The sequence below is a fragment of the Squalius cephalus genome, assembly GCF_949319135.1.
Source record: "Squalius cephalus genome assembly, chromosome: 9".
NCBI classification, from domain to species: Eukaryota; Metazoa; Chordata; class Actinopteri; order Cypriniformes; family Leuciscidae; genus Squalius; species Squalius cephalus.
This window is the reverse complement of record NC_137130.1, coordinates 34,811,108-34,833,405: the sequence shown is the minus strand read 5'-3', so window position 1 is coordinate 34,833,405 and position 22,298 is coordinate 34,811,108. Positions and strand designations below refer to the sequence as shown.

The following is a 22,298-nucleotide window of genomic DNA, read 5'->3' as shown; positions in this document are numbered from 1 at the left end:
TAAAGCTAAGCATTTTAATATAATCTTACTAAGACATATTATTGTCAGATTGAGTGATGACTGATATATATGCATTTTACATAAGTAATCTGTTATACTGCTATAAAGATCTCAATGATTTACATTACAAGCATCAATATTTCATCTTACCGTTTGGTCATAAATATCAGCAACTGCACCAAATTTGATATTTTTGCTCAGTTTGTGCCTCGGAATAAAATCGAGACATTTTTTCCTCCTCGAGAATGAGCTCCATATTCTCAATATCTCAAACTATATGAGCCATAAAAGCCTGATGTATCAAATATGACACTCAACAAAAAACACATATACTTTTTTATTGTTTTAAAAAAAAAAAAGAAATTCCCTAAAGGTTCAATAATCTGTTCCATTTAAAAAAATATATATTATTCTAACTATTATTTTATATGTCAGGCTTTACAAGGTTAAAACCCTATGTAAGACTCTGCTCTTACTTTTGCTTTATGATCTTCTCTAGTTCAGGCAGTTGATCTTTCAGCGCTGGAATGAGTCTTGAATCTTCACACACGGTCTCATAGAACTCCTGCATCAGACAATGACAATCAAACACACACTTCCTCACAGCGGGACCAGAAAGCCTCCGGTCTAAACCAGAGAGGAGTGAAGCTGCTGACCTGGAGGAAGTTGTAGGAGCTGTCCTCCTCCTGGAGATGGTCTGTGTTGATGGCGGCCCACTGTAACACCAGACGAATCACCCTGCGCTTGTTATTGAGAGTGTAATCCATGCGCTCCTGTTCACTGCCCTGGGACGCCTCAGCATGATAGGTGCGCGAGCGCTAAGGACTTCACAGCCAAAAACCAGAGACACTCGCTCGCAAGCGCAATCAAAATAAAACAATATTCATAAAGTACACAGTTTAACCGAGCTGATGCAGAGCTTTTGTTGCACATAGATCTACAGCTACTTGTTCCAGCCAGTACAGCTGTGAAGGATATTGGGCCACGAGCAGCGGACACAGCTGACTGTTCGGGACAAAAACACAGTGCATAAGCAAGAAGTCATCCAGAGCAGGGTCTACAGAGATGGAGAAAGAAAGAAGTCAGTTAGGAGCGCTCAAGGGAAGCAGCAATTTGTGAAGCATGAAGCTTGGCTAATAGCTACTTCTGGTTAATGATTGGTTTCTTCACAGTGCAGTTAATGTAAGTTTACAGGCTTCCCATGCATTTCCAGTCATTTGTGATTTTTAATAATCATTTTTGATCAGTGATTCAGTAAAGAATCATTCAGACCATTTTTTCAACCAGTTTGAATGATCCATTGAAAGTAAACGATTCAAAAGAAACGAACATCACGATGGTTCGCAAGTGAGTTTAATGAAAGCTGCACACAAGGGCAATATCTACACCTTCCTACTGTTCAAAAGTTTGGGGTCGGTAAGATTTGTTCAAAAATACAGTAAAACAGTATTACAATTTAAAATAACTGTTTTCTATGTGAATATACCCTGCCGTTCAATAGTTTTGGATCGGTAAGTCTTTTAAAGAAGTCTCTTCTCCTCACCAAGGCTGCATTTATTTAAATAAAAAACTGTAAATTACTGTAAAAAAAACCCAGTAATATTGTGAAATATTATGAAATTTAAAATAACTGTTTTCTATGTGAATATATTGTTAAAATGTAATTTATTCCAGTGATCAAAGCTGAATGTTCAGCATCATTACTCCAGTCTTCAGTGTCACATGATCCTTCAGAAATCATTGTTTATTTTGTCTTTGGTTTAAGTTTGATGAAAAAGTGCACATGGGTTTGTCAAACGTGCCTACAGTGAATTATTAGATACAGTTTCCCTGTTTAACTGCATATATGTCTCTGAATGCACTGTAAAGTACCTGGCTCTGTGAATTGGGAATCAAGTTTCACTGTCTCCAGAAGATGTTCCAGAATCTTCTCTGGAGTTCCTGACATCACAGTGTACCTGAAGAACAGGTCAAAGGTCACGGTTTGACATGTAGTTTGAGGTTGTTGATATATAACAGATCATAGTTTTCCCATAAATCCCTAATGTTAACATTGACAGGAGAAGATAAATGTACTTGAGAGGAGAAGAACTGGAGCTCCTGTTGTTACTCCTCTCCAAAACTAACACATCCTCCTCATGTTCCTTCAGACGGACCGTGTTTGCCTCCACATCCTGAGTACACACAGATGAAATACAGTGTGTGGATGGGATTAATCATAATCAAACTATATATTTTTCTGATGTCCTAACAAAAATGACTGGTTAGGTACACACAGAAAACAGATCACAGCACATGGTAATGGTGAATTAGTGCTGTTGTGACTGTGTAAAACTAAACTCACGGTTACACAGCACTGAACTGAGAGCCCAGATCACACAGCTGAATTAAGAATGCAGTCAAGAGCAAGTGTTTGTCTTGAAGATCTCCTCAATGTCGCTTCTGTACTGTATTGTTGTAATGCAGCATCATTACCAGTAGAGGGAGACTCACACTCAGTTTATAGCAGGGGGTTCAAACGGTTTTTATCAGTTGAACTAATGTGATTTAAATTACCAGTATTTACTTTTAGATAGTAGATATTTTAAGTAATGTTGTATAATGAATTTAATGACACTTTTTTGCAACATGTGCTGCTATATTTTATCAATATCATATTTTTCCTATGTGATAATGGTTGAAATATTCAGTAAATTGTATTCAGAACTTTAAAGTCCATGCTTGGTAAAACTTTATTTTACAGTGTCCCTGTTACATATGATACATGTACTTACCATAGTAATAACAGTAAATTGTGCATAATTACATGCAACTAACCCTCAACCAAATCCTTATCCTACCCTAACCCTATAGTAAGTACATGTAGTTACTTACTATTACTCAGTACTTAAATATATAATTACACTGTAGCAATGACACCTTAAAATAAAGTGTAACCAAATGCTTTATTTGGATTTATTAACATTTTACAAAAAAAAAAGAAAAAATTAAGGTACAGTCTGTATTTAAATGGCATTGTCCTTAACTATTTCTATCTGTTGCAGCAATCAAATAGACTAACTGATAACATGAATACAGAGTTTTTTCCAGTAGCATCATGTTGTGCGTAACTATGCAACAAATGACCATAGAATGTAAAATCTCACTAAATCTCACTATATTTGTTTAGATAGACGGCATCCTGTTAGACACTAACACCCACACCCTGACTATCAGACTGAGCTTCCGCTCCCATTCTGTTGTGGCTTTCCTGGGCTGAGCTTCCCATTGTCACAGCGCTGGGAGAGAGATTCCCCTGCACTGGTGATGATGGGACGATTATACCACACACACACACACACACACACACTCAAATGCAGAGACAGCATGAGAAAACAATTAGACGATAATTACATAGTCATTAGGCTGAAAGTACACTAGCAAAAATGGAATTAGGGGAATTATGTAGTAACTTTTAAAATTGAGCTTCTTCTTTGTTTATTCACTTTGGATATTAATCTTTGCATCCTGGGATGCTTTTAATCAATATTGATGGAGTTCGCATGTTGCCTGATTTTTATTCACTATCTGTTACAACTCACCCATTTAAATTATTATTATTTTTTTTTTTAAATAAAAGATTTGTGTTTGTAAAGAAAATGTTAAAGATATGTAGGTACCAGGGTTATTATCGTTAACTTTATTTATTTATCAAAACTTATTTTATTTCAGCCTGCTGCCAAGGCAACATTTCTCATTTGATTTTAATTGAACTAAATTAAATGAAACGAAATTAAATTAAACGAAATTTAAATTAAACTAAATAAATTAAAACTGATAGGTATAAACTATATATAACTACATATTACAGGAACAACTAAAACTAATAAAAATGGAGAAAAAAACACAACAAAATTACTTAAAAAAAGAAATGAAGACAGAAAAAAATATCTAATTTAAAATATGAACAAAAAATATAGTAAATAAGAAATAAATAATAAACCATAACACATTTTCAATAATACTAAAATACTAAATAATACTAAATAGCACTATTAAGTTGTTAACTAAAACTTAGGTTATTAAACATATTTTTAGTAAATAAATAAATAAAAAATATTAGATGAAAACTTAAAAAAATAAAAAATAGAAATGTTGCTCTGGCAACTAACTAAAAATAAAGTTGAAGTTGCAGTACTAGGCCATGAGTTTAGCTGTAGCTATGAAGCACACACTGACCCTGTGGATTCTGTTGAAGTCTTCTTTGTCCACTCTCAGGAAGTGGCAGTTGTCCTCTCTCAGAACGATAGACGCTGCCCGAGGTGCGTCATTCACCAGAGCCAGCTTCCCGAAGTCATCTCCCTCATGCAGCGTGCAAACTACACCCTGCAAAGACACATTTCATCTAAACCAGCAAACAGCACAGACTCTTATGAAAACATATTGAATTGGCACACACACACTTTTCTGGCACAGTTTGCATGTACTATAATTGGCTTGAGAGTCATTACTGGCCAGCATTACCACACATTAAACGCTTAATTAGTCTGTTGAATGTAAAGCATTAGTAGGGAATTACTAGTCTGACCTTTCCATAGATCACCACGTTGACGGAGCCCTTCAGGATGATGTACCATGACGTCCCCTCTTCCCCTTGATTAAACACTAGGAACAAAAGAGATCAATAATCAGCATGAAACCTGTCTGATTATAATAGCACAGAAACATTTATCAGATTATTCATAACTCAGATTACCAGCAGACATTTAAATCTGTTTGTTTCTGTATGGTTTGACGTGATTTGGAGAAGTTAGCATGTACGTGTACAGTATAATCATTTCGACACTTACACACTGTGCCTGCTTTTGCGTGCGACTCAAATATTAGAACACCAGCGAGTTCCCTCTTCACCTGAGGAGGAGAGAGAACACAATAGACTCTATATTACAGATGAAACACTTGCCACCCTGTGATTATGAAGAAAAAGCTTTATTTCAAAGCAAATGACATTTTTAACAATACACACATTAATGCTCAGCGTGCTATTCATGCATTAAAGGAATAGTTAAAGGAACACAAAAGGAGAATGTAAGAAACAGACATAAATTCATTATTTGCTGAAAATCATACCTTTTATATCTCATTCATGTACATTCACATGTGGCGTGTCAAGAAACGCCACACCAGGTTTGATGTTATTGACATTGTTTGTTCTTGCATATCTCATTACTGAAGTCAAAGCTGGCTCAAAGGTCTTTTTCAGTGAATAATGACTTCACACAAGCTACGAGTACTAAGAGTACTTATGGATATAATATAATTAAGTGTGAACCAAATATAATGTTTTCAGACACTTAACTGCATGTTGACTACAATTAAATAAAAATGTATTATAGTAAAAATGTATATTAAATTCAATTAGATTAGTGTGCTTAGAACTTTTAAGTACTTTTTTGACCCACTTAAGTAGAACTTAAGTACATCTTTATATGTAATTTTTTAAATTACTTCTATTTACTTTGGGAATAGGGTTAAATTGTAATATTGAATGTACTGACAAGCATTTATGTGAACTAAAATATATTGTAGTGCAATTTATATTGATGCTTGCTTCATGCATTTCATGTATTAGAAATTTCACATTTGCAATGATGTTGTTGCAATAAAATACATTTAAAATATATAAAATTAAAAAGTATTATCAAGTAATGCACTATAGTTAAAATTACAATAAAGTAAAATGTTCTTTAATGTAAAAGTTTAATTTGACTACTACAAAGTGCACTTTGTAAAAGTGTGCTTAAGCGTATTAAGTCACTTAAGTGGCCTTTTATTTCATTAACAAATATATTATCCCAAAGTACAGTTTTTTATACTTTTATACATATTTTATATGCTCTTTAAAAAAAAGAAAAAGATTTGAAGCACACTAAAATTGCTCATTTACTATAATAAAGGGCTCCTCTTTTTCACAAGAGCATGGGTGGGCTTCTTTTTTGTCCTTTATGGAGATGAACAGAATCAGTTTGCACAAAAGAAAAAAGTGTTACAGGTGATGATAGAATTTTCATTTTTGTCTAAATTGTTCTTTTAATTAAAATGTGTGTATTCTTATTTCCTCTAAATAACCTCATATAGGTTCGGTTGTTTTAGCATTTACCTTTTAGCGATTAAAGCAGTCGTCGCCTAATGGTTAGAGAGTCAGACTGGTAATTCGAAGGTTGCGGGTTCGATTCTCAAGGCACCTCACCCCCAATCACTCCCCGGGCGCCGCAGCAAAATGGCTGCCCACTGCTCCGGGTGTGTGTGTGTCCATGGTTTGCAGTGTGTGTTCACTACCCACTACTCCTAATGTGTGTGCACTAACTTGGATGGGTTAAATGCAGCGGACAAATTCCAAGCATGGGTTACCACTGTTGGAATAAACTCCAAAAAATGCATGTAGTGATATTTTCAAAAATTCTACATTGTGTACGAAACCAAACTGAAAAGCTAGTTGTTTATGAATATGTAGTTAGTTAGCTAGTTGTTGTCTGTATGTGCAATGCAATAAATCACTTTCACAGTGAAACGAGCCTTGACTCATTCGTGTTGCCAGTTCTCGCAGTTTCGGGAGTGAGTCGTGTTCGGTTCACACAGGGGACTCACTCCCGTATTTAAATGCGGTTGTCAGTCCAGACACTTTACAGAGTGTATGAGGCCATTATGCGGACTTACAGTGGTGGAGAGATGTGATAAGGCTTTAATATGCAGCAGCTCCTCGTAAATGATCTCCAAGTCATCTACTGTCCTCTGGCCAGGCCTGCAGAGAAGAGCAGAGAGGACAATGATGTTGAGCAGTAATGACTTTGGAACTTATTCTGACATTTTAAAAAGTTTTTGTGGATCAAATTTGTGCACCAAAAAAAGTCCTAGTGCAGATGTTACATCTTCCAGGACCTTTAAAAGGTCTCTGCTTCAGTTTCAGCATGCATATAAAAGTCTAATCTCTCTTTGGAGAATTGTGGGAAAGTTCGTAGGAAAGCAGCCAAACAGTAGCAGATACAGATCAGATCACGTTGAGGCACTTCTCTTTATAGCCCAGAGTCCACAGGGGGACGTAATGACTCATATTAGCAGGCGCTGATGTTTCTGAGGAAGAACGTACAGTTTCCGCAGGATCATTCGAAGATGGGCGTCAGGTCCGATCTGAGAGAGGAGCAGGAGGGTGTCCTGCAGTTCTTCATCACTCTCTTTCTGCTCTTCCTCACTGGGGAGGGGTGCCTCCTCGGTCTCATCGTCCAGGAACCGATAAAACAGATACTTATCTTGGAAACTCAGCTCCTGGTCCACTGCAGCAAAACACCGAACAGGAACCACAAAGAACAAATCAACCATTAAACAAAGAAAAACATTCAACCACATCGCATTTATAGAGGCAATCCAAAGCGAAATTATCATCTGGATAATAGATCTTAATTAAGAGCTCTCTCAAACTGGTTTGTGGTTATATATATATATATATATATATATATATATATATATATGTCATATTGTGCAGTGATTTACTGCCTTAAGCAGTCACTGACCTTTGAAAATGAACGAGTATGACACACTCACCGTGGTTTAAGACTCCCTCCTCCAGCAACACCTGCCACATCCCCACAGCCTGAACACGAGAGTGCACACAGGAAGTGTGCTGTAACAGCCAATCAACAAGCTCTGTGCCCATACAGCACCGCCTACAACAAACACAGGTATGCAGGACACTTGAAGGGTAACTCTCGCCAAAATGCAACCTAGGGTCTTTTTGTTAATCTACCCGAGGCAAACTTTCTTTTAAAAGCATAATTAGAATGGAAACTCCACTTTCAAGTTTGACCGTAGTTTCGTTTTCGGTCAAATTGCCTTTTGAATGGGAGTGCTTGGGGCACGACTATGATAGCATAAAAAATAGCTATTTTTAAAACACTAAGAAGGCTCGACACAACATGAAACTTTGCTCGAAGTATCACTAGGGGCTCTACACATGAACTCCAGCATTGAGAACAGTGTTTGTATACACAGAGTTTACTAAAAAGAAAGATTTTGAACACAGTAGCTGTGTCCGCCGGCATACTGACAGTCAAAAACAGTCGATCTCCAAATGCAACGTAACAGGGAGCAGAGTAAATATGGAAAGCTCCTAAAGCTTAGTTCCATATAAATTCACAGATAATTTGTTGTTTTCTCATTAGTGAAAATCAGTATTGACCTTGTATTTGAAAAAGGATCCTCATATAAGAAGCAATACTAAAATTCAGAGTCAGTTCATTCACATTTGGAGAGCGACTATTTTTGACTTTTAAAAATGCCGGCGGACACAGCTACAGTGAGTTGTTCAAAATCTTTCTTTTTAGTAAACTCTGTGTACACAAACAATGTTCTCAATGCTGGAGTTCATGTGTAGAGCCCCTGATGATACTTCGAGCAAAGTTTCATGTTGTGTCGAGCCTTCTTAGTGTTTTAAAAATAGCGATTTTTGATGCTATCATAGTCGTGCCCCAAGCTCTCCCATTCACAAGGCAATTTGACCAAAAACGAAAATACGGTCAAACTTAAAAGCGGCGTTTCCATTCTAATTATGCTTTTAAACGAAAGTTTGCCTCGGGTAGATTCACAAAAAGACCCAAGGTTGCATTTTGGCGAGAGTTACCCTTTAAAATAAATAATCCATTAAGCCACTCAACACCACTGGTGGACAGTAGCAAAAGTATTTTTCACTATGTTACTGTCCTTAAAGGTGTATTATGTAATATTTAGGAGGATCTGTTGACAGAAATGCAATATAATATACATAACTATGATTTCAGTGGTGTATAAAGGCCTTACATAATGAACTGTTGTGTTTTTATTAACTTAGAATGAGCCATTTCTATCTACACACACCGCGGGTCCCCTTACATTGAAATGGCCATTTTGCACCGACATGTTTCTACAGTGGCCCTAAACGGACAAACTGCTCTACAGAGCGCGTTTCGTCACTATGTTGTTCTTCGTGCAAAGAAGCAAGCTAAAATCAGCGAATAAAACACTGACACAATGATGAACAAGTAACAATAATATTCGCAATACCATTGTTTTACTGAATAATTAAGTAAATATAATTTCTTAATGTATCTTTGTAAAGAAACCTCATTGCTGAACTGTTCATCGTACTGAACGATTCATTTGTGAAGTGGAGTGATTATTCTCTGCATTATTCTCAAGTCAACAACACACTGATTCAAACGATCAAGTCAGAGCAAGGTTCCAGTTAACAAAAAATGTAAAATCACCAGATTTGCAACGTATCAGTCATACATGAATAGTTTTTAATATACATGCATGTACATTAATTGATAATCAGTAATGTTATCAGTAATGTTTATGGTCTTTACGGGCAGGATAAGCGAATTGGGCATGTCTTTTTGTTGATATTTCCTGTTGACCAACATCCACGTCTGACTCTTGGAGAATGTGATATTAAGTATAAAATGTATTTCATATATTTTATACATATATATAAAATACTGTACCTGTATTTACCTGTATGTTTTTAGGTGGTACTTCCTGTCTCTGATCATTTGAGGTGCTCGGAACAAAATGGTGTTTCGTAACACTTCACCTGCCCGTAAGATCTTTTCTGACGGCACCTGAGAGACAAACATTAATGCACAGAAACAAAGAGAGAGACGTAAACCACTCTATACATAACATAATGTTACACAATTCAGCACTGTGACTGACAGGAGTTGGACTAACAAACAGGATGGTTGAATACCTGAGTAATGGATTTGGGGTGATGTTTGATGGGACTTTGAATTAATAATTTCTGGAAAACAAAAGGATGAGAATGTGGGACTATTAGGTTTATTCTTCAGTGTTTTTTTTTTTTTTTAAGTTTTATAGAGCACAAATACACAGTGAAATAGTAAGAGAGTAAACTTTAAATCTTCTGAATAATAAAGGACGGCTTTCTGTGAAAAATTCAGAATATATTCAGACTAACTATCTATATATGGGAAAATGCAATATAACATCTCATTTGCTGAGGCATGACATTTCCAAAAATAACTCACTCACTCACCTATTTATTTGAACCTATAATATGTTTAATAATCAAGTTTCTTTCATTAATTTCTGTTCACTATAGAATAATGAAATCCCATGAATCGACTTTTTAAACTATATTTACATGTCACTGATGTGAAGATAAGTAAATTATGGTTGCAAACATACACTGATTACTCTGTACCCTATTCTTGGAATGTGCCAATTTATCATAACAAATCCATTAGCATGCTTTAATATCAGAACAAATGTCATCACAAGCAGCTTGTGTAGAATTCTGCTGTCTTCTTCTCATAAAAATGTACATGTCATTATGTTAAGCAAGATTCGTGTCATACTGCCGTCTTTATCAGGGCTTTGAACAGAAGGTGTGTCTGTGGTTCTGCTTTCCCTCCTGTCACACTGGAGGAACAACTCTTGGCCAAGGCCAGTGTGCTGTATCTTTAACCAAACTGTATTTTAACAAAATTTTTCCAATCCTCACCCAGGCTGTACTTCTACAACAACACATTGTCTTGGGTGCTGTTTTGCCAGTAGAATTAACACATTATATTTGAGGCAAGACATTACAGGCATATACATTGTTTTTTCAAGTACTGTTCAATTTTTGAGATACACTATAGAGCTGGTAAGTCCCGCCCATCCGTAAAACCCCAAGTGGACCTCTAGGTTGAAAAATCGTCAATGCAAGTGAATGGGAGAAAATAATTATTTTCTGATCCCGTTTGAATTGTGCCATGAATGTGAACATATGTTGTCTGTGAATTTTGTATATAATTTTTCATGTTACGAGTTTGACAGTATATGGTATGATTCTTCGGCTAGCAGTTGTGGAAAAGACATAACGAGAAAGACTACATGTCGCCTATGTGACGTCACCCCATAAAGTTGACTTACCCATGGTTTTCACCAACCTCAACGATTTTGCCCTCTCCCTGAAAGAAGGCGGTGAAGTGCACCAAAGACACAGCCATGTTTAGCGGGATCCGTGAGCTAGTGTCCGTGTGCGAGTGGTGGTGACGTTTCAAACGCGTCGAAAGCAGCGAAGAGTTGTAGTCCACAAAGTGCTCTCACACAAAGTCTAACCGTATCAAACTTCTACCCGCTAAATTGTAGCATTCTTCACACGAAAGATTATGTAAAAAATTCACAGACAACATATGTTCACATTCATGGCACAATTCAAACGGGACCAGAAAATAATTATTTCACAATAAATACATTCACTTGCATTGACGATTTTTCAACCTAGAGGTCCAGTGGGGTTAGCGGAAGGGGCGGGACTTACCAGCTCTATGTGGACAAAAGTATTGGGACACACCTCTTAATTCTTGAATTCAGGGCTGTGTCCAAAATCGCCCCAATACCCTCATTCCCTTTTACCTACATTAGTTCAAAATGGATGGATGGATGATTCAGATCACAGTGCAAATTGAGCATACATTGGTTGTACACTCATTATTGCAGTGCATTGTGGGATTGAATGAGTGCACTTGATAATGTCCACTATGGTTTTAGACACCACTACAATGGCTGTCCCTTCAAATAGTGCCATATTTAAGGGTATAGGGGGCGATTTCGGACACAGCACAGGTGTTTCAATCTGTTTTAACTAACATTTGTGGGAGAAAGGGGTCGTTCTGAGAGCTCAGTGAATACAAGTGTGGTACTGTGATAGGATACCACTTTTGCAATAAGTGATCATCCCTGCTAATAGTGTTGACTATTTAATGACTATTTAATTGAAACTAAAAGCTAGGAAGCAAAAATATCTCAAATTTGTTTTTGTTCCAAAGAAACACATTCTGTCTGCAATCCAGCCAATCTATGCAAAGCTCAACTAGTACAGAACAGACTCTGAGCAGTATTAACAGTGAACTCATCCGAGTTCAAATCAATTTAAGTGTGTCAGTCTGCTGAGATCTTCAGCATCTTACAGCATGATTTGTACACTCGGAGGAAGTGTGTTCCTACATAACATAACGATTATGTGCATCACGAAAGACAGATTCTGCCTTCTGTTCACCAAAGCCCCAAACAGACTTAAGTGAATAAAACAACACCATTATGCAAATCACAGACACTCTGTTGTGGCCAATATTGATCACCTGCTATTTGGATGCATCATTATAGAAACAAAAAAAACAAAAAAAAAAAAAAAATGGAAAAACAAAGCACTTGTGACCGTAAAAACGAGTAGTGGACGGGAAATGACCTGAGAGGTCAGAGGAAGAGGAACTCCAAATGGGCACATGCTCAGAAATGGGAGAGAGGATGCCAGAGCTGCCTAGTTCATTTTTAAATTTCAAACAAATATTGTATTCTATAGAGGAGATGTTGGGAAGGAAGGATGTAGTTTTATCGGAACTGACGCAAACAAGGAGAATAACAATAATCAAACTCTCTCTGCTCATCAGGTGAGTCCAACACTGTCTTAAAATAGGACGAATTCATTTTCTGTGCAAGTTTTTAGAAATTGCTTATTTATAAAAGAAAGGCTGAAGTTGTTTCACTATAAGTTTGCTTCCTGGTGTCAGGCATGAAGCCGCAGAGTGTTTGCATCAGAGCACTAGATTTTTCACAAACCACCTCAAAATGAAGGCAAAAATTATGTCTTGAAAAAAAGTTATTATGCAGACAGACGTGAACATGCACAGTCCTACACAGCAATAGTATAATATTGTTGAATGAGGAACATTTAAAAAAAAACTCAATCAGCTTTTATGTATTTCACTTACCGTATTTTCCGGACTATAAGTCGCACTTTTTTTCATAGTTTGGCTGGTCCTGCGACTTATAGTCAGGTGCGACTTATATATCAAAATTAATTCAGACTGAGATGAACCAAGAGAAAACATTACCGTCCACAGCCGCGAGGGGGCGCTCTAGTTGGCGGAGTTGTTCAGAAGCGACACGGATGATGAAGAAAATGATGAGGAATGAGATCGCGGGAGCTTGGTGAACTTGTTTACTGGTAACTTGCTTGTTGGACTCGCTGGCTTATGTTAATTTAGCTTATTCAGCCTCCCAGATATTTGTTCTTTATGCTATTGTGTAGCTGAATAGCGTGTGCGGTGCATATGCTGTGCAGGAGCAGCACGCGCTAAAGTGCTTTCACATAAGCTGCGTTTGCAGTGCGTAACTGACCCGCGGCTGTAACCCCAAACACATTGTATTTCAAATCCAGAAGTTATCAGCAAATTTTATTTAAAAAAAAAGAAAAAGTTTTTTGTCAGCATTGCGATTCTCTTTATACGTATACTCTTTAATAGACGTATTCACGTTTAAACACAATTTAAACAAACTATTATTCAATGCATTACTTCTATATAATTATATATTAAGTTGCTCAAGCAAGTGGTAAAATATTTAACCATGCACTTATATTAAAATCGCATACATTTTAAATTAAAACTTAAAATTGACAAAAACAGCAGACTCATACCCTTTCTTTTGCATAATTTAAATCTTTATACAATAAATCTTGCATGTCACAAATAACTTGTTTTTCCACCTCCACGAATGAGACGAGTGTTGTTCATTATGTCGCCTTGTTGAAGTAAATTGTAGTTTTCCTTGATTTACCAACGCTTTAAGTAAAAAGATGACTGTGAAAAATAGTAGGCTAGTATTTAATTAAATGCATTTATGATGAAATTACTACGTTTTCATGTCAATCTGGTCAATCTGTATTCATTTTGACCACAAACCGTGTGCTGTCACTTTAATTCAGCGCGTGCAGCACAGCAAAAATAGACTCGGTGCGGAAACGATCTCTGCACTGCTGTATACGCACCGCTCCTGGAACGGATCGACGGACTGCAACCGCGTGCATTGTGAAAGCTCTGACCTGTTAACAAGGGTACGGAAAAATATACGCACTACAAACGGAGTATGAGTGAAACGGGCGTTAATGTGTTACGTTAACATACTGGACATTCAGCCTGTTGTTCTGTGTGCTACTGTGTAGTTGAATAACTTGCCTTTCCTGATTAAATGTCTGTTCTTGGTCTTGGATTTTGTGAAATAAATTTCTAAATAAATGCGACTTATAGTCCAGTGCGACTTATATATGTTTTTTTTCACTTCATGAGGCATTTTTTGACTGATGCGACTTATACTCCGGAGCGACTTATAGTCCGAAAAATACGGTATGTGCATCTTTACATGCCATACTTGAATGCAAGTTAACAGAGGAGATTTGACAGCTGTGGCAGAGGGGAAGATTATCAGTGAATTGCTTAAGTTTCAGCCGGTTCTTCACATATTATAATATATGATTACAAACAACTCTGAGAATAGGGTGAAAGAGTCACTGTTTTGATATTTTTATGGTATTTTATTTTCTATTCTGGAGATCGACAGCACCAGTCCCCCATTAACTTTCATTGCATGGATAGCGCACTCAAGGCATTTTGCCTAACTTCTGTGTTCAAATGAAGAATTATTTGGAAAGACATTAGGATGAGTAAATGATGACAGACCTTTCACTTTTGGGGTCCACAAGATGACAATCACAGAGACTGTCATCAGATGGTCATGACTTCATACAGGATAGTGAACATGTGTCCTGATGAACAGTGGAAGATTTCAAAGATAGATGCTTGTATTTTGGAGTTAAAACAAACCTTATTTAAGTGTTTGGATGATCCGGGTGAACTCAGATTCTCTTTGTCAGGCATTCCTATGGAAAAAAAAATGTGACAAATACAATTAATTAAATAAAGATCAAGTCTTTAAAATCTAATATGAGCCTCAATCATTTAGTCAAGGCAAGATTAAAATGCAGGAGATTCAGCAGAAGCGATGGTTAAGCAAGAAGATTAAATATAGTATGTAAAGTCATCATGGGGATGTAGTCTTCAGTAATGGGCCCTGAGGGGCCGCGGGGAGCAGGGGTGGGTCATTACCCACACCACAAATGCTTTCTCCTCCAGGAACAATAACTCTCTTGAAGTATCCAGTCCTGGAAGACTCTTATCTATGATAAAACAGCACACCCCTCTTCATATACAGTGAGGAAAATAAGTATTTGAACACCCTGCTATTTTGCAAGTTCTCCCAATTAGAAATCATGGAGGGGTCTGAAATTGTCATCGTAGGTGCATGTCCACTGTGAGAGACATAATCTAAAAAAAAAAATACAGAAATTTTATATTTTTTTATAATACTGATTTTTTAACTATTTATTTGTATGATACAGCTGCAAATAAGTATTTGAACACCTGAGAAAATCAATGTTAATATTTGGTACAGTAGCCTATGTTTGCAATTACAGAGGTCAAACGCTTCCTGTAGTTTTTCACCAGGTTTGCGCACACTGCAGGAGGGATTTTGGCCCACTCCTCCACACAGATCTTCTCTAGATCAGTCAGGCTTCTGGGCTGTCGCTGAGAAACACGGAGTTTGAGCTCCCTCCAAAGATTCTCTATTGGGTTTAGGTCTGGAGACTGGCTAGGCCACGCCAGAACCTTGATATGCTTCTTACAGAGCCACTCCTTGGTTATCCTGGCTGTGTGCTTCGGGTCATTGTCATGTTGGAAGACCCAGCCTCGACCCATCTTCAATGCTCTAACTGAGGGAAGGAGGTTGTTCCCCAAAATCTCGCAATACAAGGCCCCGGTCATCCTCTCCTTAATACAGTGCAGTCGCCCTGTCCCATGTGCAGAAAAACACCCCCAAAGCATGATGCTACCACCCCCATGCTTCACAGTAGGGATGGTGTTCTTGGGATGGTACTCATCATTCTTCTTCCTCCAAACACGTTTAGTGGAATTATGACCAAAAAGTTCTATTTTGGTCTCATCTGACCACATGACTTTCTCCCATGACTCCTCTGGATCATCCAAATGGTCATTGGCAAACTTAAGACGGGCCTTGACATGTGCTGGTTTAAGCAGGGGAACCTTCCGTGCCATGCATGATTTCAAACCATGACGTCTTAGTGTATTACCAACAGTAACCTTGGAAACGGTGGTCCCAGCTCTTTTCAGGTCATTGACCAGCTCCTCCCGTGTAGTTCTGGGCTGATTTCTCACCTTTCTTGGGATCATTGAGACCCCACGAGGTGAGATCTTGCATGGAGCCCCAGTCCGAGGGAGATTGACAGTCATGTTTAGCTTCTTCCATTTTCTAATGATTGCTCCAACAGTGGACCTTTTTTCACCAAGCTGCTTGGCAATTTCCCCGTAGCCCTTTCCAGCCTTGTGGAGGTGTACAATTTTGTCTCTAGTGTCTTTGGACAGCTCTTTGGTCTTGGCCATGTTAGTACTTGGATTCTTACTGATTGTATGGGGTGGACAGGTGTCTTTATGCAGCTAACGACCTCAAACAGGTGCATCTAATTTAGGATAATAAATGGAGTGGAGGTGGACATTTTAAAGGCAGACTAACAGGTCTTTGAGGGTCAGAATTCTAGCTGATAGACAGGTGTTCAAATACTTATTTGCAGCTGTATCATACAAATAAATAGTTAAAAAATCATATATTGTGATTTCTGGATTTTTTTTTTAGATTATGTCTCTCACAGTGGACATGCACCTACGATGACAATTTCAGACCCCTCCATGATTTCCAAGTGGGAGAACTTGCAAAATAGCAGGGTGTTCAAATACTTATTTTCCTCACTGTAAATAGAGAGCAATGACTCTTCCTGAATTCTGCACAGCAACATAGAAATATCTGTGACAATTTACAATAAGGTTCTATTAGCGTTAAAAAATACAGCTGTTCATTGTTAGTTCATGTTAGCTCAGGTCATTAAATACTATTAACAGATACAACTTTTCATTTGAATAAAATATTAAATAAATGTTGAATTTAACATGAACTGAGATTTTCACACAGAAACAGATTATCTCATGTGTTTAACATCAAGATTGGTTCACGGTGATATCTGCAGAGTGGTAAAGGGATCCTCCATAAGGAGAAATGAGTTGGCACTTTAGCACCCCGCTATGACATCGGGAAAACAGAGCAAGCTCTCCCCAGTGCAGACCATCTCTTTTCTCAGTGTGGAGTTGGACTCGATCAACATGACAGCATGTCTTTCACAAGACAGTGCGCAGTCGTGACTGAACTGCTTGAAATTGTTCAAGCACAAAATAGCAGTACCACTGAAATATTTTCAGAGACTCCTGGGGCATATGGCATCCTCGGCCGCAGTCACGCTGCTGGGATAGATGCATATGAGACCACTTCAGCATTGGCTTCAGGCTCGAGTCCTGAGATAGCCATTGTGCCACGGCATACATCACGTGGCCATCATGCTGATTTGCCATCACTTATTCAGGCCCTGATCAGACCTTGCATTTCTACGGGCAGGAGTTCCCCTAGAACAAGTGTCCAGGCATGTTGTTGTTACAACAGACGCTTGCAACAGGCTGGGGCGCTGTATGCAATGGGCACACAGCCTTGGGACCCTGGACTCTGCCCCGACTGCACTGGCACATCGAATACCTTGAGTTGTTAGCCCTGTGGAGGTTTCGTCCGTTGATTCAGGGCAAGCAAGTGTTGGTCCGGACGGAAAACAAAGTGACAATGGCATATATAAATCACCAAGGCGGTATCCGTTCTCGTCGCATGCCACAACTCGTCCCGCCATCTCCTCCTTTGGAGTCAGCATCACTGCAAGCCACTCACATCCTGGGTGACCTCAATCTTGCAGCCGATTTGCTCTTGCATTAGGCTACGCTTCGGGGAGTGGAGACTCCATTCCCAGGTGGTCCAGCTGATCTGGAGTCGATTCGGGGAAGCACAGGCAGACCTGTTCGCCTCCCATGAATCCTCCACTGTTCACTGTGGTATTCCCTGACCGAGGTCCCCTTGGCACGGACGCACTGGCTCACAGCTTGCCCCCGGGGCCTGCGTAAGTATGCGTTTACCCTAGTGAGCCTCATTGCAAAGACACTGTGCAAAATCAGGGAAGAAGAACAATTCCTAATGGTTTTGCCATACTGGCCCAACCAAACTTGGTACTCGGAGCTCATGCTGATGGTGTCGGCCTCTTCCTGGCAAAAGGGACCTTCTTTCTCAGGGGCAGGGCAAAATCTGGCACACGTGCCCAGACCTCTGGAACTTCCATGTCTGGTCCCTGGATGGGACGAGAAGGAATTCAGAGGCCTATCACCAGCAATGATAGATACTATCACATTCAGGCAAGAGCCCCCTCTTCCAGGCAGCTGTATGCCTTGAAGTGGCACCTCTTCACTACATGGTTCTTCCTGATGTGAAGACCCATGAAAATGTGGTGTCTGGTCTATGCTTTCCTTCCTCCAAAAGGGCCTGGAGAGGTGCCTGTCTGCCTCCACCCTAAAAGTGTACGTTTCTCCGATAGCAGCAAACCACGACACTGTGAGAGGCAGGTCTTTGTGGAAGCATGATAAATATGTTCCTGGGAAATGCATGCAGGTTGAATCGCCTCGTCCCCTCATAGGATCTTTCTTTGGACCTACAGGCCTTAAAGAAAGATCCATGCTGATTGAGCTCACCTCTGTCAAGAGGGTGAGGGACCTACAAGCCTTCTCTGTAAGTGAATCGTGCCTAGAATTCTGGCCGGCACACTCTCACATGGTCCTGAGACCCCGGCCCGAATGTGTGTCCAAACTTCCCACTACTCCCTTCAGGGACCAAGTGGAGAACTTGCAAGCAATACCTCCTGATGAGGGAGACCCAGACTGTTGTGTCCAGTGCACACTTTGCACATATACCTGGACTGCACACAGAGCTTCAGAAGATCTAAGCATCGCTTTGTCTGCTTCGGAGGTCAGAATGGAAAGGCTGTCTCCAAACAGAGATTGGCCAACTGGATTGTGGACGTCATTCTCTGGGCTTATCAGATCCAAGGTGTACCATGCACATTGGGAGTGAGAGCTCACTCCACAAGGGGTATCACAGCCAGGTCGGCTTTGGTAAACGGTGCTTCACTAGCAGACATACTGTATGAAGAGCTGCAGGCTGGGCTACAGTCAACACCTTAGCGAGATTCTATAATCTCAGTATGGAACCAGTTTCATCTTGAGTCTTGGGTAACAACATGCAAAACTTGGACAAGTGGTTGGGTGTAGAGCTTGCATAGGCACCCTCCCCCTCTCTGAGGTGGTAACGTGTACCTTGTCGTCCAAAAAGAGTTCCCCAGGTTGGTGAACCCGGGACATCTTTTCTACATCCAAGCACTCATCAGTAGTAAGTTCGGTACTCACTACCAGGCCCATTACTCATGGTATGCCCTTTTCAGGTGATCCCTTGTAATCTGGCTTGTACTCCATATGTAGTGTTGCAGTGCCCAGTAGTCTCCCCCTTATCAGGTGGAGTCCTCCACAGGGACTCTTCCCTATGGAGTACTCTCCATCTGGTGAGGATGTATTTTCCACATACTAACCTCCCTCTTTGGGTAGGATGTGGTCTCCGTAGTGTTCCTTCCTCAACGAGAAGGAAAACGCTTCCCAACGTTAACAGCCAGGTTTACTCAGCCGTAAAAAACAAACAAAAAAAAACCTTTCTTTTGAAAACTCAGAAGAGGCCCTATAACTGGAGTGGAAGAGGTGAGGGGGTCCCTCTGATATGGGGAGACCGGAAGTCAGACAAAAAGAGTCGCTTTGCAATTTTAAAAAATGCTAATTTATTTAAAAAACGATAAATTATAGATATAAAGAACCTTATATAGTAAAGACCTCTCGAAAGTACTGAGAACATTAGCTTCAGCAAAAACCCTCAAGAACTGATCGCAACGTGCCAAAATTGATTATACTGAAGCACAACTGAGAATAAGAGTTACAACATAGCTGCCTTTTTTTAAAAGAAATTAATAATTTTATTCTGCAAAGGATGAATTATATTGAAAAGGGGAAGTAAAGACTTTTACATTGTTACAAAAGATTTCTGTTTCAAATGAATGCTTAAAGGGGCATTCCACCCATTTGAACATTGTTTTTTATTTAAAGTGGGTCATATATGTAGTCGAAATGTAAAATAAATTTTGAATTTGGTGCCTTCGTGACCGAGGAAAGACAAAAAATAACTTCAGGACGCATTTGTATGAAAGACAACAACTCCCACAATGCACCACATTGCACAGCTCCGCAAGCCACTCCCACTAATCCAGAAAGCGCATATCTGCCTATAAGAGAAATCACTCTTCCGTCTACAAGGCTAGCTACCACCAGAGCTTGAAATTCATTTCACATTCACACAAAATGTCTAGTTAGTTGGCGAACTCATTAGTGCATTACTCCTCGTTTGTATTTCTTTCGAAAAGGTGAATTATTGCATGGTACCTGGATGTTCAGTCAGAACATATGCGGTGCGAAACTAGGATAGTTCTCAACACAAACGTCCGTGTCCTCGTCTGATTCAGAGATTTCGTCCAGGAGAAATTGTCATCGTTGAAATTCTTTGCCGCAGACGGACTCTATCTCTGTGTTCGTAGTTGCATCTTACAGTCTATGAGTTGCATAGTGAGATCACCGGCGCCACCAGTCCGCCCTAACTCGAGCCAGTCCGGGCTCCTCGTCCGCGGCAGGCAGGTCTTCTGCCTCGGCTGCTCTTCGCTATAATGCGGCTTGTAAAGGTAGCCACAAACACCTGATTCAAGCATCAGACTTCCGAAATCCTCTTCTTCTATATCATATTGAGCACTCTCCTCCGCTATTGTCATTACTTTACATCTGTCTCCACAGCGCCTGTTAGCTTAGCTTCAAACAAGATGGAGGATATTGCTTTCAGTTTCAGAGAGTAAAGTCCCACCCACTGATCTGTAATAGGTCTGTAGCGTGAGCGGGTCCCGCCCCCTGGGAAAGATGAGGAACTAGAGCTTGTAGTCTCAACAGAAATCCCCCCCCCTCTTACACTTCCTCCTACAATGACGCAAAATGACGATTTTTGCGTCATTGTAGGAGGAAGTGTAAAAGGTAAATAACGGATTTCTCCCGTCTCAGGGGAAAATGAGAGAGTGTTGCACGACCATTCAATAGTATGACTGGGTTTCTAACAATGCAAAGCTTAATGCAAATGGGTGGAGTGTCCCTTTAACTTTCTATTCAGCAAATAGATATTTATATATATATATAAATATATAAAAAAATATATTTATATATATCATGATTCCCGCAAAAATATGAAGCAGCACAACTGTCTTCAACATTGATGTGACACTGAAGATGGATGGCTGGTTCCATCGCAGAAATAAATTACATTTTAACTTTTATTCTGATAATATTTCAATATTACTGTTTTTACTGTATTTTGTTCAAATAAATGTACAGCCATGGTCAAACATCCCAACCCTAAACTTTTGAAAAGTGTATGTTTTGATATTTTCCTCAAAAAAAGCTATTGTATGACTTCAGAGGACATGTAACAAGCACAGAAGTTGCACTACTTAAATTATACTTTCAAGGAATTTTTTGCTTGACAGACCCTGTTTACAAAATGCTTTAGTTTTAGAAAATAGCACTTTAGAGATTCTGAAAAGCTGTGTTCCACAGAAGAATGACAGTCATGCATGTGTGGAACAACATCAGTGAGTACATTTTGACAGAATTATCATGGTTAACAGGCCCTTTAAGAACAAAGACAAGTGTTTGTACTTACTGTCAGCATTTGGGACACTATCCATCACACCATAGGGAGGGACCAGTAGACCAGCCATACACTGACGATAATTCTGAAAGATACAAACAGTGCAGTCACAAGACAGCAAATACAAAGAAATTGAGTAAATGAGAAATAAGTTACTAAAATAATGTCTTAGTACATGTTCCTAATCTTTTTGTGTAAACTTCATCAGCTATTCCAAAGAAAAACGTGTTTGTTTTTTCAATCTTTCATCATAACTTTCCTTTTTGTTGAGCATCACCAATGCCTTTTATTTTCAATCCTTCCCTACAAATCATCTGCTATATAGATACTGTTTTTAATGACATGATCCAGTCACCTCCTGGATAAAATCAAATCCTTTTCAAAATAAAAGGATTTGGGGGGTGGGGGGTTAAATATCCTATTTCAGTTGGAAATACATCAGATAGCAGAGGTAAATGAATTGTAAACACCATTTCTTGTTACCTTAAAGCATATTGGCTAAAATAGTTTGTCGTTCTGTATATGAATAATATATGCACATACACACATACACACATGCTCAGTGCTATGTAAATCAGAGATAACATAATACACACATGAAAAAAAACATAAACCTCATCCCCCAGCTGAGTCTGTTTTTTCTTTTTAGTACCCAAACATCCAATGAAGTT

General features: G+C 39.0%; 1 protein-coding gene across 4 annotated transcripts in view; it reads right to left on the bottom strand.

Moving 5' to 3' along the window:
• Nucleotides 1-22,298, bottom strand: part of rapgef4a (Rap guanine nucleotide exchange factor 4a) — a 101,186-nt gene that overhangs the window by 35,553 nt on the left and 43,335 nt on the right. For 3 of the 4 annotated variants that reach the window (XM_079880275.1, XM_079880277.1, XM_079880276.1), the window contains 15 exons: nt 21,640-21,712; nt 14,679-14,734; nt 9,761-9,811; nt 9,526-9,632; nt 7,579-7,700; nt 7,127-7,310; nt 6,697-6,781; nt 4,830-4,890; nt 4,568-4,644; nt 4,219-4,365; nt 2,077-2,174; nt 1,873-1,958; nt 979-1,057; nt 657-807; nt 477-565 (listed from right to left, as the gene is read on the bottom strand). In XM_079880275.1, coding sequence (XP_079736401.1) covers nt 477-565; nt 657-807; nt 979-1,057; nt 1,873-1,958; nt 2,077-2,174; nt 4,219-4,365; nt 4,568-4,644; nt 4,830-4,890; nt 6,697-6,781; nt 7,127-7,310; nt 7,579-7,700; nt 9,526-9,632; nt 9,761-9,811; nt 14,679-14,734; nt 21,640-21,712 — 1,466 coding nt within the window. The remainder of the gene's footprint in view (nt 1-476; nt 566-656; nt 808-978; nt 1,058-1,872; nt 1,959-2,076; nt 2,175-4,218; nt 4,366-4,567; nt 4,645-4,829; nt 4,891-6,696; nt 6,782-7,126; nt 7,311-7,578; nt 7,701-9,525; nt 9,633-9,760; nt 9,812-14,678; nt 14,735-21,639; nt 21,713-22,298) is intronic. The other variant, XM_079880278.1, reaches the window with a different exon arrangement.